The 13192-nt window shown below is 38.7% G+C and overlaps 1 protein-coding gene across 1 annotated transcript in view; it reads right to left on the bottom strand.

Moving 5' to 3' along the window:
• Positions 1 to 13192, bottom strand: part of SEMA3E (semaphorin 3E) — a 149345-nt gene that overhangs the window by 4290 nt on the left and 131863 nt on the right. Inside the window, exons 13-16 of the mRNA XM_069801687.1 lie at positions 12697 to 12738; positions 9384 to 9550; positions 3341 to 3408; positions 874 to 1013 (exon numbers count right to left, since the gene is read on the bottom strand). Of these exons, the coding sequence (XP_069657788.1) occupies positions 874 to 1013; positions 3341 to 3408; positions 9384 to 9550; positions 12697 to 12738 (417 nt within the window). The remainder of the gene's footprint in view (positions 1 to 873; positions 1014 to 3340; positions 3409 to 9383; positions 9551 to 12696; positions 12739 to 13192) is intronic.

The raw sequence follows: 13192 nt of genomic DNA, 5'->3' as shown, positions 1-13192 counted from the left end.
TGCATTCATCTTGATTAATTTTACATGTTTAAAGCAGAGTGTGGCATCCTTGGTTATTTTTGTATTCGGTGGTTTACTAGTAATTTTTTACCTGACCAAATGAAACTGTCTAGTTTAGCATGAGGTGATACCTCATGCTATAATTGCAACACCATCTAGGCTGACTTTAAAGGCAGCCTACACTGACTAGCTCCTAGGTAGATCTCTACTATAAATGTCCACATTTTCCATCAGATGAGTCCCACTCCAGAGATCTTCAGATGTCTATGGCTAAGCTGGGCTCTCACGTCTGCAGCAGAGCCTAGCTGCTAGGCAGTAAGACAATCATCCTTTTCCTCTGGTAGTCTGAGGCTTTTCTCCCCATGTCCTTCCACACACTAAGAGGGGATAGCTACACTGATTTGTATCAGAGAGGTATTGAGGAATAAACATAGCAACACTTAAGAAGCATTTTTGTAACAGGGAAATATATGTAAAAGAGAGACAGACTCCGTCAACACCCATTTTCAGAAGGTTCTGTAATGTAATGGGTGAGGCAGCAAGAATTAATAGATGTTAAGCTAGACTAGCTTTGGGAGTAATATGTACACATTTCACCTCTGCAATAACATACCAAGAGAAGTGGTGGGTTTTCTTTTGTTTTGAGATCTTAAATCAAGTTTCACTACATTTCTAACATCTGTGTTCAAGATGCTGAATGTAAACACCAGATGAAATTCTCAGGTCTATTAATTCAAGAGAGCAGATGAACATAATGATTTTCCCTGACATCCATGTACATTTCAGCAACTGATGACAGGCCTTTCAGTGAAGATGTAATATTCCTAACAGCAGGCTCTTTTAGTTAAAAAGTTAATATATAAGAATATTTACCTCCTCCTTCTTAGTTTCATGTGCTCGCTGGACAAACCAGATTACTTTTGCTTGTAAGGTCCGAGGGGTGCACTCCAGAAGGGTGCTGTTGTACTCTATTCCATAAACAAGTCGCTCCTCAGTCTTCTCCAGGACTTCACCTGGAAGGAAAACAAATGTTTAAAAATACGTGTTACTGCCAATACTTATTACACTCCATATTCAGGTATATTTACTTTTAAAAGTGAAGTTTAGTTCAGATCTAACCAGATAGTGACTTAAAAGCAGCATCTGGTGAAGGTCTGACCTGGGAAGTGAATTTTCCCATCATCTCAGACTCTCGCAGGATCTGGCCATAACATAAATGGACCAAATTCTGCCATGATTCAGCTAGGATTACACACAGAAAAACAGATCTCAGCCTTTCATACTGCTAATTGCTTGTGCCTGGTTCTTATGAATAGTTCATCTATTTCATTTTCACTCAGTGAAACAGGAGGATTCAATACATGCCTAAATATAATAAATAATTAAATATTTTTAGGCATAAAAATGAGAGCACATAGCATTATGCAGAATGAAACACTTAAAAACCATAAATACCATAACCAATATTATACATATCCATGTTACAAACATGTAAAATGAATGTATAGTTTTGGCCCAAGGGTGCTAATAAAACCAAGGTGAATTAAATTAATCAAAACTCAATTCTGCTTTTCCATCCAACAAAACATCTGGAGGAAGATAAACTAGATGTTACACTGGAGGAGACCAATCACCGCATTAATGAAATCATCTTATTCCATACTAGTGAGAAATATTCTTGAGACCAACCAGTTTTATACCCTAAAAAATACAGGGTTTGATATCATTGTGACTGCTCTGCTGTATTTCAAACTTTCTGTATTTTTAGTATTTCATATTGGAATATACTTTTCCAAAATCTACTATATCCTCCAATGGGCTTCAATTTTAATGAAGCCTTCTCTGGTAAAATATCTATCTATCTATCTAATATTTAATATCTAAAATATCTTTTCTCTGGCTATCTATCTAAAATGAACTTTTATATTTGTTTTTTTTTCTTCTGTTTATTGTTATTCTGAAAAATACTGAGGATGTCCAGGAAACTGTTTTCTGTCTGTTTTGCCATTACCAATACCAATGTTTGAAACATAACTTTCCAAGGTTTGGACAACACCATTAGACACAATAATCTATCTTTTCTTTAGGACTGTCGTGGTTTTACCCCAGCCAGCAACTAAGCACCACGCAGCCGCTCACTCACTCCTCCCCCCTCCCAGTGGGATGGGGGAGAGAATCGGGAAAAAAAGTAAAACTTGTGGGTTGAGGCAAGAACGGTTTAATATCTAAAATAAAATAAAATATAATAATAATAAAAATATAACAACAATAGTAGTAATGGAAAAGAATATAATAAAAAAGAGGGTGAAATATCAATATAACAAAATATAACAAAAAATAGAGAGAGAAAGTCTTTTTAATAATGTTGATAACACACTGGTGTTTTAGTTGTTGCTAAGTAGCGCTTACCCGAAGTTAAGGATTTTCCAGTTTCCCATGCTCTGCCAGCAAGCAGGTGCACAGGGAGCTGGGAGGGAGCATGGCCAGGACAGCTGGCCTCAACTAGCAAAAGGGTATTCCATACCATAGAATGTCATGCCCACTATATAAACTGGGGGAGTTGGCCTGGAGGGGTGGATCGCTGCTCAGGCATCGATCAGTGGGTGGTGAGCAATTGCATTGTGCATCACTTGTCTTTTCTTGGGTTTTATTTTTCTCTCTTTTTTTTGTTATATTCTTCTTCATTACTATTATTATTATTATTATTATTCTATGTTTATTATTATTGTTCTTCTTATATTTTATTTTGCTTTAGATATTAAACTGTTCTTATCTCAACCCACAAGTTTTACTTCTTTTTTTCGATTCTCCTCCCCATCCCACTGGGAGTGGGGAGGAGCGAGCGAGCGGCTGCGTGGTGCCTAGTTGCTGGCTGGGCTTAAACCATGGCAAGGAGAAATCTTGATCGTAAATACAACTTTGTGTTCTGACTTGTCATTACCCATGTCTGTGCTATGGAGCTCCTTCAATTCTGGCTGAGTGTCCTGGCAGTATTTCATATTAATTTCAGGATGCAGCCCTGTTGTTTCTTATCCCTGCCCCATCTTTCCACTTGCATTTCTGTTGAAAGCCCTTGAAATGCATTAGCCACATCCTAGTCTAAATGACAGGGCTGTAGGACTACATGAACGCTATGGGATGCACCTGACCTGCCATGGAAACAAAGTCATTCTTAGACCTGGATGACATGGGCTCATCCCCATGACTCTTATAGCTTATTATAGGAATATGCCAGTAAAAAAACTCAGGTGAGATCATGGTCTGGTTCATACTCTTGGCGAAACCTGTGTTCTCTGCTCCAGGCATTTGCTAGCAATTTGTAAACGTGTGAGTAGATTACCAATGAACTGCTGGCCAAAGCACTGCTGCGCTGCATTTCCATGTCGAACATCTTGTCTGCGGAAACGTCTGGAGGGGAAAAAAATAGAACTGTTTGAGATAACACGTTTAGCTTACAGATTATTGGGCTTATGCTAAAGTGGTATTCATTAAAAACATAAGGAGCTAAATCTTGATTCCTAAAACTTTAGCATTGTTGTGAGAAGTACTCATTTATGCATAATTTTTTTCTCTCTGCTCAACCTGTTGGGAATCACGTCTGAAGAAAAGAAACACACTTGTCTGGGGAAGAGGCACAACTACGTGTACAGTTTATACGTAACTACATTAACATTATAAATACTAAAACAAGATCCTCTGAACGAACTGGGCAACATTCAGTGCTAGTAAGAGTCAAAGGGACCTTCAACCTTCTCTCTCTCTGGAAGGCAAGGAAATATTCCTTTTTTAGTTTAGAACAGTTTGCCATGTATGTGAATGGTGGTTCTTTTATCCTTCTCTGTCATGTATTTTTTTCACTTGGGAATCTCAAAGTGCAGAGCAAATACTTCATTTTATTATGTCTGTGTAGCAGACAGTTGTTAAGCCCATTTTTCTCAATAGGGAAAGAGACACATTCATGACTTGCCCATGCCTAGAAAGAGAGCTAGTGGCAGAATTGTGGTCAGAACCTGTGAGCCCTGGCTGTGACCTGGAAATAATGCAATTGCTTTTGAGAGAAAAATTGTTGTGATTTTTGGGCTTTGGTTTTTTTCTATACATTTACAGGAAAATAATGAAAATCACAATTGTGCAATGCATTCCCAGAAGAATTGCACTTTTATACGGCAATTTTAATCCCCGAGTGTCCTGATAAATAAAATTACGATTGCTTACTAGGGAAATGAAAGAGACTATTGCAATGTCATATCTTGCCAGATGTAGTATTTCCAACAACCAGAAATTTAGTTATACTAAGGATACCTTTCCTATATTTGCATAAAAAAGTAATTCTGTACTGTATTACTAATGCCATACATAACAGATTAACAAATATGCAGTGCAGAAAAATTTACACAGCAGGTACGTGTACAGTATAAATCATATATGATAGAAACAAGCAAAGCGAAGCAGTTTTGTTATTCCTTGCATTTACTACTTAAATAATGCTTTTTCTCCAGTGCTATGTGGACTGAAAAGGCACAATTTTTATTTGGCACAAACTGAATCTACTGAAACTCTGTAGATTTACGCTAAAGATCTTGCCCATGGATGTTACTCATTGTACTTCCAAACTGGCAGTAGACAGCAATTATTTTCTGAGTTCTGTCACCTGTATGGACTTCTGAACCAGTGGTGCTGGTGGACCAAGAAGGCAGCTTTAACCTTTACTGATATTCACACCAGAACCAATGTTTTGCCCTTGCTGTTTCAGGGGAATCTGCAAATTCAGTGGGGACTGTGTTGGGCCTTTTAGGCAGAAGCACTAAAAATACATGCATATTATTAAACAAAACCTGAGATTCTGAGATAGCTACAGGGCTTTGTCATGCCCTGGGAGTTCTCATGGTAATGCATAGATGTGCTTACTGATAACTCTGCAAAGTGTCAGCACTGAATAATGCTGCCACCAACTTTGCATATCTGTGTATACAGATTATTCAGAAAAGACATTCTTTTGCACAAATATACATAAATACTGTAGACATTAGCCTTGAAAAAAAACAAAACAAAAAAGAAAACCCTGCTGCTGTCAGGGCCAGCAGCCCTATCTGGCAGGAACAGGACAGTTAGCAGGCATGCACTATTTACTTTTCAGTTCTGAAGATCATTGTAGAGCTAAAACAATCCTAGTTTTGTAAAATAGGATATTTCTCCAGTTGTTAGAACTGGTCAAGCAAAATAAATGTTTGTTTGATGGAATTTTACTGCTCTGAGTGTGAAGACTGGGGAAGATATATTTACCAGTGCCTTCACTTGCTACTTTTTTGAAGAGAAGGAGAAAATGGGGAGAGGTGCTGAAAGAGAAGGAGATGCTGGGAGATAAACTTATTTTACAAATAGTGACATAAGCCTGGTATTTGATATTTTTTTCTTAGTAATCATTTCATTCAGAATTCCATGAATAATAGAGTAGCAGACAATTCCTGAGATAAACTACTATAAAGAACAATTTTCAGTGACTAGAAAATGTACTGAATATATGGAAGTGTCTTTTGCAATCTATAATTTCATGTGTAACTCTGTGCTTTCAGGAACTTAGTAAGAATGATCCGCAAGAAAGCAACACAGTCGTCACCATCATCCTTATGTTCCTTTATTATTACCCAAGTTGAAATAGCTCAGAGAGAAAAGGCATCGTTGCAGTTTGCCTAAGTAGGTCAGGAGACTGAGTTCAGGTTTGCCGAACCAAATGTTACAGCAGTGATATTTGGGTTAGCACAGGGATTTAGCTGCAAAGCGAAGGCAGCCCCTTAGCAGCCCCACCTCCCCACCCCGCCCTGCGCTGCCCTACCCCACCCTGTCCCACCCAGAGGCTGCTCATCAGGGCAGCTCCACCCCCTCCTCCAGCCTGGACACTGGATCACAGGCAGGTGGCAAAGTGGGCCAGGAGGCCTGGGGGTAAAAACCCATAGATTTGGAAAAAAAATCTGTTAGGAGTCTGCTGCTAACCATGAGAGACGAAGAGCATGTTTGTATGATTGCTGATGGAATGGGTGGTGGAGAAAGAGGCCAGAGAGGGAGAGAAGGCAGGAGGGTGACTTTCAGCTTCTTAAAATTAGCTAAGAAATCAGGTTACTAGACCTACCCAAGCTGGAAGAAATTTTAAAATTACTTCAGCCCTTTTTCAACCTGGATGGTGAGCTGGCACAGCAAAGAAACTCACTTGTATAACTTAGTGCTTGTTTAGATAAAAATTGAACCTGCCTAAATCAGATTGCAGAGGTAATAGTGAACTAAAGCATTTATTTAAGTCCTGAACCTCTCTGCTTTCTCAAGCATACTTCATGGAACTTGAATTCAAGATAATTTCCATCTAGCATCTTAAGTATTTGCAGTATGCAGGAGCTGTACACCTGTAACTACCATGACATCATAGTATGCTGCACTGCCAGCATCAAGATATGGGGCTTTGGGCTTGGTTTTTATTTGTCCTTAATTAAATCCTATATTAATTAACTATTCAAGCTATGCATTTGCAAGGAATTATAATATAGGCTTTCAAAATTCCACACATTAGTACCAGCTGTCAAGCAGAGGGTTTTTTTGTATTTATGTTGAAGTTCTCTCTATATCCTGTACATGCCTGAGTTTACAGTTTTTCTATTTCATGTTTCTCTCAACACTTGTCATACCTTGGAGGCATTAGGATCTAAAGCAGAGAGCATTTGAATCAAAATGGGGAGGACTTGTACATCCCTGCTGCAGTTCAACTCTTCATCAGTAGGAGTGGAATTAAAAAAAAAGAGCTCTTAGCAGTGCTCTTACTGCACTAGCAGGGCTGCTCTTACAAGTCCAAATCCCACCTAAATGTACTGTATGAGGGCCACATTTGAGCAGATAGAGGTGGTATTAAAGTCAGCTCAGGTGTGCTGTAATGTAAGGCACAGCTCCATGAGTCCTGATGAAGTGAAGGCTGCCAGGAATGGTGGCAACAAGCACTCTCCAATGCCCCTTGTACTCACATTACTTGTACTACCCTCTACAGCTCGAGGAGATATCTGGAGCCCTGAGACAAGGCCAAATTAAGATGTGTATGCTCTGGGATATGGCATTAATTGTGTCTGGAGCCCAAGGCAGCAGTATTATCACCTGCTCAGGGTCATTTGATATCAGAAAACTCCATGTTGTCTACTGAGACCTGCCTTTTCCAGCGGCGCTCTCTGCCTGGAACCCAGCAGGAGGCAACTTAAAACAACTTCCATACACGTGTCCTAAGTAGCTCTCCCTGCCGGTCCATGTACCACACAGTTAATGGAAGCTCATAAGTTTAAAATGCTCTGAGTGCTAAAGTGAACAAAGCAAATGCCATCTATCCCTCTCAGTATTATTAGTTCTTGCTGGCTGTTCCCCAAACTCTTATATGTAAAACAAGTTTTGCAGTCTTCAAGAACATTCAATTGAGTGCAAATCCCTTCTCCAAAGCTGCAGTGCTTATCTTAAGAGAAGCAGAGTGATAACAGCAGTATTTTCTTCTTTTAGAGGCTGACCTGCTGAATGTTGGGGAGGTAAGGCACAGAAAGGTGCCTGGGGTGCTGCCCATATCACTCAACCCTGGATAAATGCGTGTGTCAGGGGACTTAAAGGCTGCTACTCTGGAAATTGTCTTAGGTGAGAAATATGCTAAAAATGTTCAACAGAGTTCAGGACTGACTGAGTTTCTCTTATCTTTTCTTAGGCAATAAGTAGCCTGCACAGCAACGTAAATGCTGATACAGTCTTAGCAGGCTGCTGGGAATTTTTTTTACCCCCCTCTCTTCCCCAAATGACTTTTATGTCATTAGATGAGTAACCCATATGCTTTATGATTATGATAATACAATTTCTATTTATACTGTAGGAAATTAATCTCCCTGGCCTGCTATATAGCTGGTCATCTTTCTTAACCTGAGGCCTGAAAATTTTAGCCAGATTCTTCTCACACTGCGCAGACAACCAGAGCTCACTTCGTCCCTTAGGTCTGCCTCCAAAAGGCATGAGAAGACTGCAGTCCTGCTTGTAAAAGTGGTGTAGATTTCCTACTTTGTTTAACCTATGCCTTAGTGTAATAGGTCCAAGAGATTCTTAATTATGCTGAGTCATTGGCTGTATTTCTCATTTTTACTTTTTAAAGTGCCTTACCCAAAAAGTCATGTTGCCCAATGTAACATGGCTTTGTTCATTATCTTACAGAAAAATCCACAGAAATGTCTGTTGAGCCTGACTATAATCAGCAGTACAGAGCCTGACTATAATCAGCAGTACATTTGTCTGAGTGCATCCAGGTTCATGGAAAGATAAGGTAAGCAGGACAGAAAATAAATACCCCCCCCACCTTCCTGGTTTTCCTTAAAAAATAATAATAAATTTGGGATACTATAACTTGGTTTTGACTGAACCATCTCCACTGGTTTTCAAGACTTTCTCCAGAAGTACCTCAATGCATTCTAGTCCTTGCAGTTCATGTAAGTCTAATATATATATATGCATATATTTGCAGGAACAGTAATTGAAAAAAAAGCCACAGAAAGGATTTGAGTTGTACATTACCAAGATTTTGCTGACTAAGGCTAGAAATTACTCTCTCTAGTGGCAAAGCTGACTTAAAGTCTTCTGAAAAGGTCTGGATTAAAATATGCATGTTCTAGCTGCTTGATTAAGTATCTGTGTAGCTGAATTGGTGAACCTGGGTTTGAGAGGGAAGGGACGAGGACAGTTATATGGGAAATTACTGCACAAAAGAGTGAAGGCCAAGAGCCATGAATAAGTGAATGGTGATAGAGAGGAGAAGTATCCCCAAGGGACGAATTAAAGTACCCGAATTAGGTTCATGCTTTGACCTGGCCTCTAGAGTAACTTGTCTTTATAAATTCACTGGAGAAAGCCTAAGCCTAACCTTAGCTTTTGCAGATACTCTGGTTTCATTTTGGCTGGTGAAGGTATTTGACTATTAACACAGAGTCGTCTTTGCTTTTTTTGGAAATTCTGTTATATATATTATTGCAGTGTGACACATTTGCTGTATAATATTACCAAAATAGGTCTCTGATGTTGTAAAGAATCTTTCCTATGCACAGCCAAAGATGTATAAGGAAATTGAGGTTTGTTTAAAACTTACTGCAAATAATTTCTAAGTGATTTTGCTTCATTCATAAAAATATTCCTGGTACTGCAGTTTATGCCATCCTCTTAATTTGGCTCTTTTGCAGTTCCCTAAGGTTGTGCTAATAAATTAGCAGTTAACATATCTTCTTACCGCTCAGTTATTTTTATGAGGGGGAGATACGAAGTACTTTGTGTTGCAGTAGGAACTCTTTACATAGGTATTTTGCAAAAAGGTTATCACAGAAGGCAAGAGTTCTCACCTCTTTGCCTGCATTCCTGTGGGATAGTATCGGGAGCAGGAGATCCCATCCCAAGCGCAATACGGATCTCGAGCGAGACAGCAGTCTGCACAGGCAGTGCCGTACATGTCACACTGGTGGAACTTCACTTGTGCTATGACCGACTCGGATCCAACGTAGAGCTGTTGCTGGAAAAAATACACCATGTACGATTAAATTCCTAGAATTGCCACTAAAAGTTCTGTTACCAGTGGAATTATTAAAAAATGTTAGCTTGCCAGTTGTGCATCCAGCCTGTGCCCTGAGGGAGGCAGAGTTACTCTGTAGGAAAATATCTGTTTATAGACTAAACTCTCCTGCATGAGGACAGAGGAACAGAAAGAAGGTAAAATGAACAAGTTTCTTCTGGCATTTCCTCGCTTCTGAAGTTTAAGCTTTGTAATCTTTGTGTTTGAATGGGCAGGGATTTAAGTTTCTTTTTCTTCCTCAAGATAGTTTCCAATGCCTCCCTCTTTACACTTCTCTGTCACCTAACAGATCTGCAAAAAAACCCTTGACATGAAAGACTTTAAACAAAGAAGTTCAAATTTGCAAAAGTTATAAGCAACCTCAATCTTAAAATGGGAGTTATCAAGTAAATTTAACTGTTGGTGTGGCTACTTACAATATGGTCACATATACACATGCACAGTAGTAGTATGATTTGTCTAATCCCTCAGTGCACAGAAGATAGGTAGATTATTTTTTTTTCACTGGTGCTGTGCAGTCTTTCCTTACAAATTAAATGGTCACATTCTACTTCTTTAATATTTATTTGCATAGTGTTGGTTTTTTTCAACATTAGTGCTAGGACTGTTCGAATCTTCTGAGTTCACATAAATGTCCTTTTCCAATCAAATGAAAGATGATCAATCTAATTCTTGAGATGCTGGCATAGTAAATTCAGAAGAGAATAGCTTGAATTTACAGGGATTTGAGAAAAAGGCTTGTTGCTGGTGAATGTAAATGGTCTGAACACAGAAATATGCAGCGTGCACTGCAATAGGAACTGCTCATGCACAGCTCACTTCCATGATTTTACCAGTCAGAAGAAGGATTCCTAATGAACATTAAAATGTGCTTATCCTAATAGCCAAACTTAGTCCATAATTCCCACTCTTTCAAAATTCCCAAGCTTTCAAAGTCTGATATTTTAAAATTGTTTAAAGCTGGAAAATACTGGCAGCTCATTTAGTCTGGCTTACTTATCACAAAACATGATGTTTAATCCAGATAATTAATTCTTGGTCCTAATTACAGCTCCTATATCTGTTTAGATCACAGACATTTAACTTCCAGAAATGCCGGGGGAAGAAACTAGGAGAGGAAGGTAACAGCAATGCTCGAAGACCTTTTCAGCTGAGATAAACCAGATAATAGCAGCAGGAGCTCAATCTGCCAACTGGAATGAAGAAGAAACCTAGGATCGTTGTTTGAGGGGAATTTCTTGTCTGCAAAGGCTGCAGTGTGATTGTCCCAGAAGACATGAACAACACTTTCAATGAGACATATGAGATGGGATTTTCTCTTTCATCTTTTAGCAGGGGTAAAGACTACTCTAAGTCTTGGTTCATCAGAGGAGAGCAAAAAGCATCCGATATCTAGCCAACTGAACATCAAAGAAGAACATTCCTTCCCAGCCTCTGCAGATAACTAGCTCAGCCCTGAAACATGATATTTTATTGTACCACTGACTTAGTGAAGACTGTTTAGTGTTATAAGGAAATTGAGACAAAGCTAGCAAGAAGGTCTCCACAGGCTCACTAACTCCAAGTTCAAAAGAGACCCGCCAAAATACTTGAGCTACCTAACTTTTTTCACATAAGCTGAACTAAGTTATACTTCTGCTCATTTTAAAGACAAAATTACTTGTTGCCAATCCTGTCGCTAACATGTATTCCAACATTTAATTGTCCTCTGTACCAGAAAACTGTATCGTATTTCAAGATTAAGTTTATCTACATTCAACAAGCTGAATTTGGTTATTTAATCTGATATTGCTTTGCCATCGATGTTCAAGAATCCCTGTACACATACACTGGGAAGTCACTTCATTCAGTAAAATTTTATATTGGGCTACCCTGTTCTCTCTCAGTCTTCTCGCTGACATCTTGAAAAAGTTAAGCTACTTTTACTTCTCATAACAAGGTTTATTCTTCAACCATTGAATTGCTTTGGTGGCTTTTTTGTAATTCTCTCCAGATTTTCCAGATACTTTTGAATTAGTAGAGTTAGCAGCCGTCTTGGGAGCTGGATGTAATGGAGGAAGACTACTCCATTTTTATACAGTATCTCCTTTTTAGTCTTCCAACACAACCCTTTTACCATGACATTTCACTGAGAGTTAAAGGTAAGGGAAATATCTGAAATGACACCAAAGTCTTTATCCAGATAATCACTTAGGTGAAGTGTTAGACAATCTAGTCTCCAGAGCTGCTCACAGTCCATGGAAAAAAAAATAGATCGATCCTGGAAATAATTCAGGATATTTACACCTAAGATCCTCCTCTGAATCACCATCAGAGGAGTTTGTGTTTCTGCATTGCCTACAGAAAGAATGCAAGTTGACTAGACACCAAGACTAAAATGGTCTTTTGGGGCACGCTCACACTTCCTATGAATGCAGTTTTCATTCTTGTGTTTCACTATGCTTATGTTCACCTACATTGCGATGGATGTCTAAGATCTATTAAGATATAACTATCCTGGGATGTTTATAATGGCTTCTTCTCGACATGATATGATGATATGGTATGGATGAGAATCTACCTGTAAGAGTAATAAATCGGGTGTTTATATTAGCAGAAACTAGCAGAAACTCAAAAGGGAGTCAGATCCAAACAGCCCTGCCTTTCATGGGCAACTGAATACATGGGAGACCCAGCAAGGCTTTTTTTGCACTGATATCCCCATGGGGCTGAAGTCTGTCTGCATTTATCAGCAAGGAACTTTTCTGTGAGTTGCCATATCCACCCAGGTAATCCCTACTGTCATTACTATGCCATTACTATTACTAACTCACACAACAGGTTGGTTTTTACTTGCTTTGATATGCATGATAGTGTGAACTAAGGAGATTTAACATTAGAATTGAAAAACATAAATGCTTCATAAAGGAACAGAGCATATAGCCATAAGTTTATATTAAAAAAGGATTACATTTATCAGACCAGATCTCATTATAGATGATGTACATCCATCTGTCTATCTATGCATCTATCTATCTATCTTTATAGAGTTTATAGCTTTGTTACATTTGAGTCATCTTCACATTTCAAACTTGTCAAATACTTACCCTCTTTGAAGAGATTTCCATAGAAATAATAGGAACTGGCACCTAGAAAATAGGAAATATTTCCTTGCTTAGAAAAAAGAATAACCTTTTGCTATGACAATAAATTAGGTAAAATAGTGTTGATGTTTACTTATACTCAGCTTTGCTACAACCTTTGACTTTCTTTAACTTCTGATGCTACAGAAAGATGTGAGGAAATTGTGACTTTCAGAAGTATTGCTTTAAAAGAGTTTATTTAAAAACAACTAGCCAACACTTAATTCAGGATTATCGGAGCCACAGGAACACTACAATTTCCCTGTCAAACATAACATTAGCTCTTGCCACCACTGAATCTCTTTTGTCCTGCTTGAGAGTGATAAGTGGAATGGTCTTTATAACAAAACATTCATTGAAGATAAGATAAAAATAGCAGGAATTCCTTCTTTTACCATTGTCCTCTCTGCCCTCTGCTCAGATTTCCTGGACCAATGGCAAGACATAGCCCCTAACAGGT

The sequence above is a fragment of the Haliaeetus albicilla genome, chromosome 14 (assembly GCF_947461875.1).
Source record: "Haliaeetus albicilla chromosome 14, bHalAlb1.1, whole genome shotgun sequence".
NCBI classification, from domain to species: Eukaryota; Metazoa; Chordata; class Aves; order Accipitriformes; family Accipitridae; genus Haliaeetus; species Haliaeetus albicilla.
Note: the sequence above shows the minus strand (reverse complement) of the source record. Positions and strands in the feature narration are given on the sequence as shown.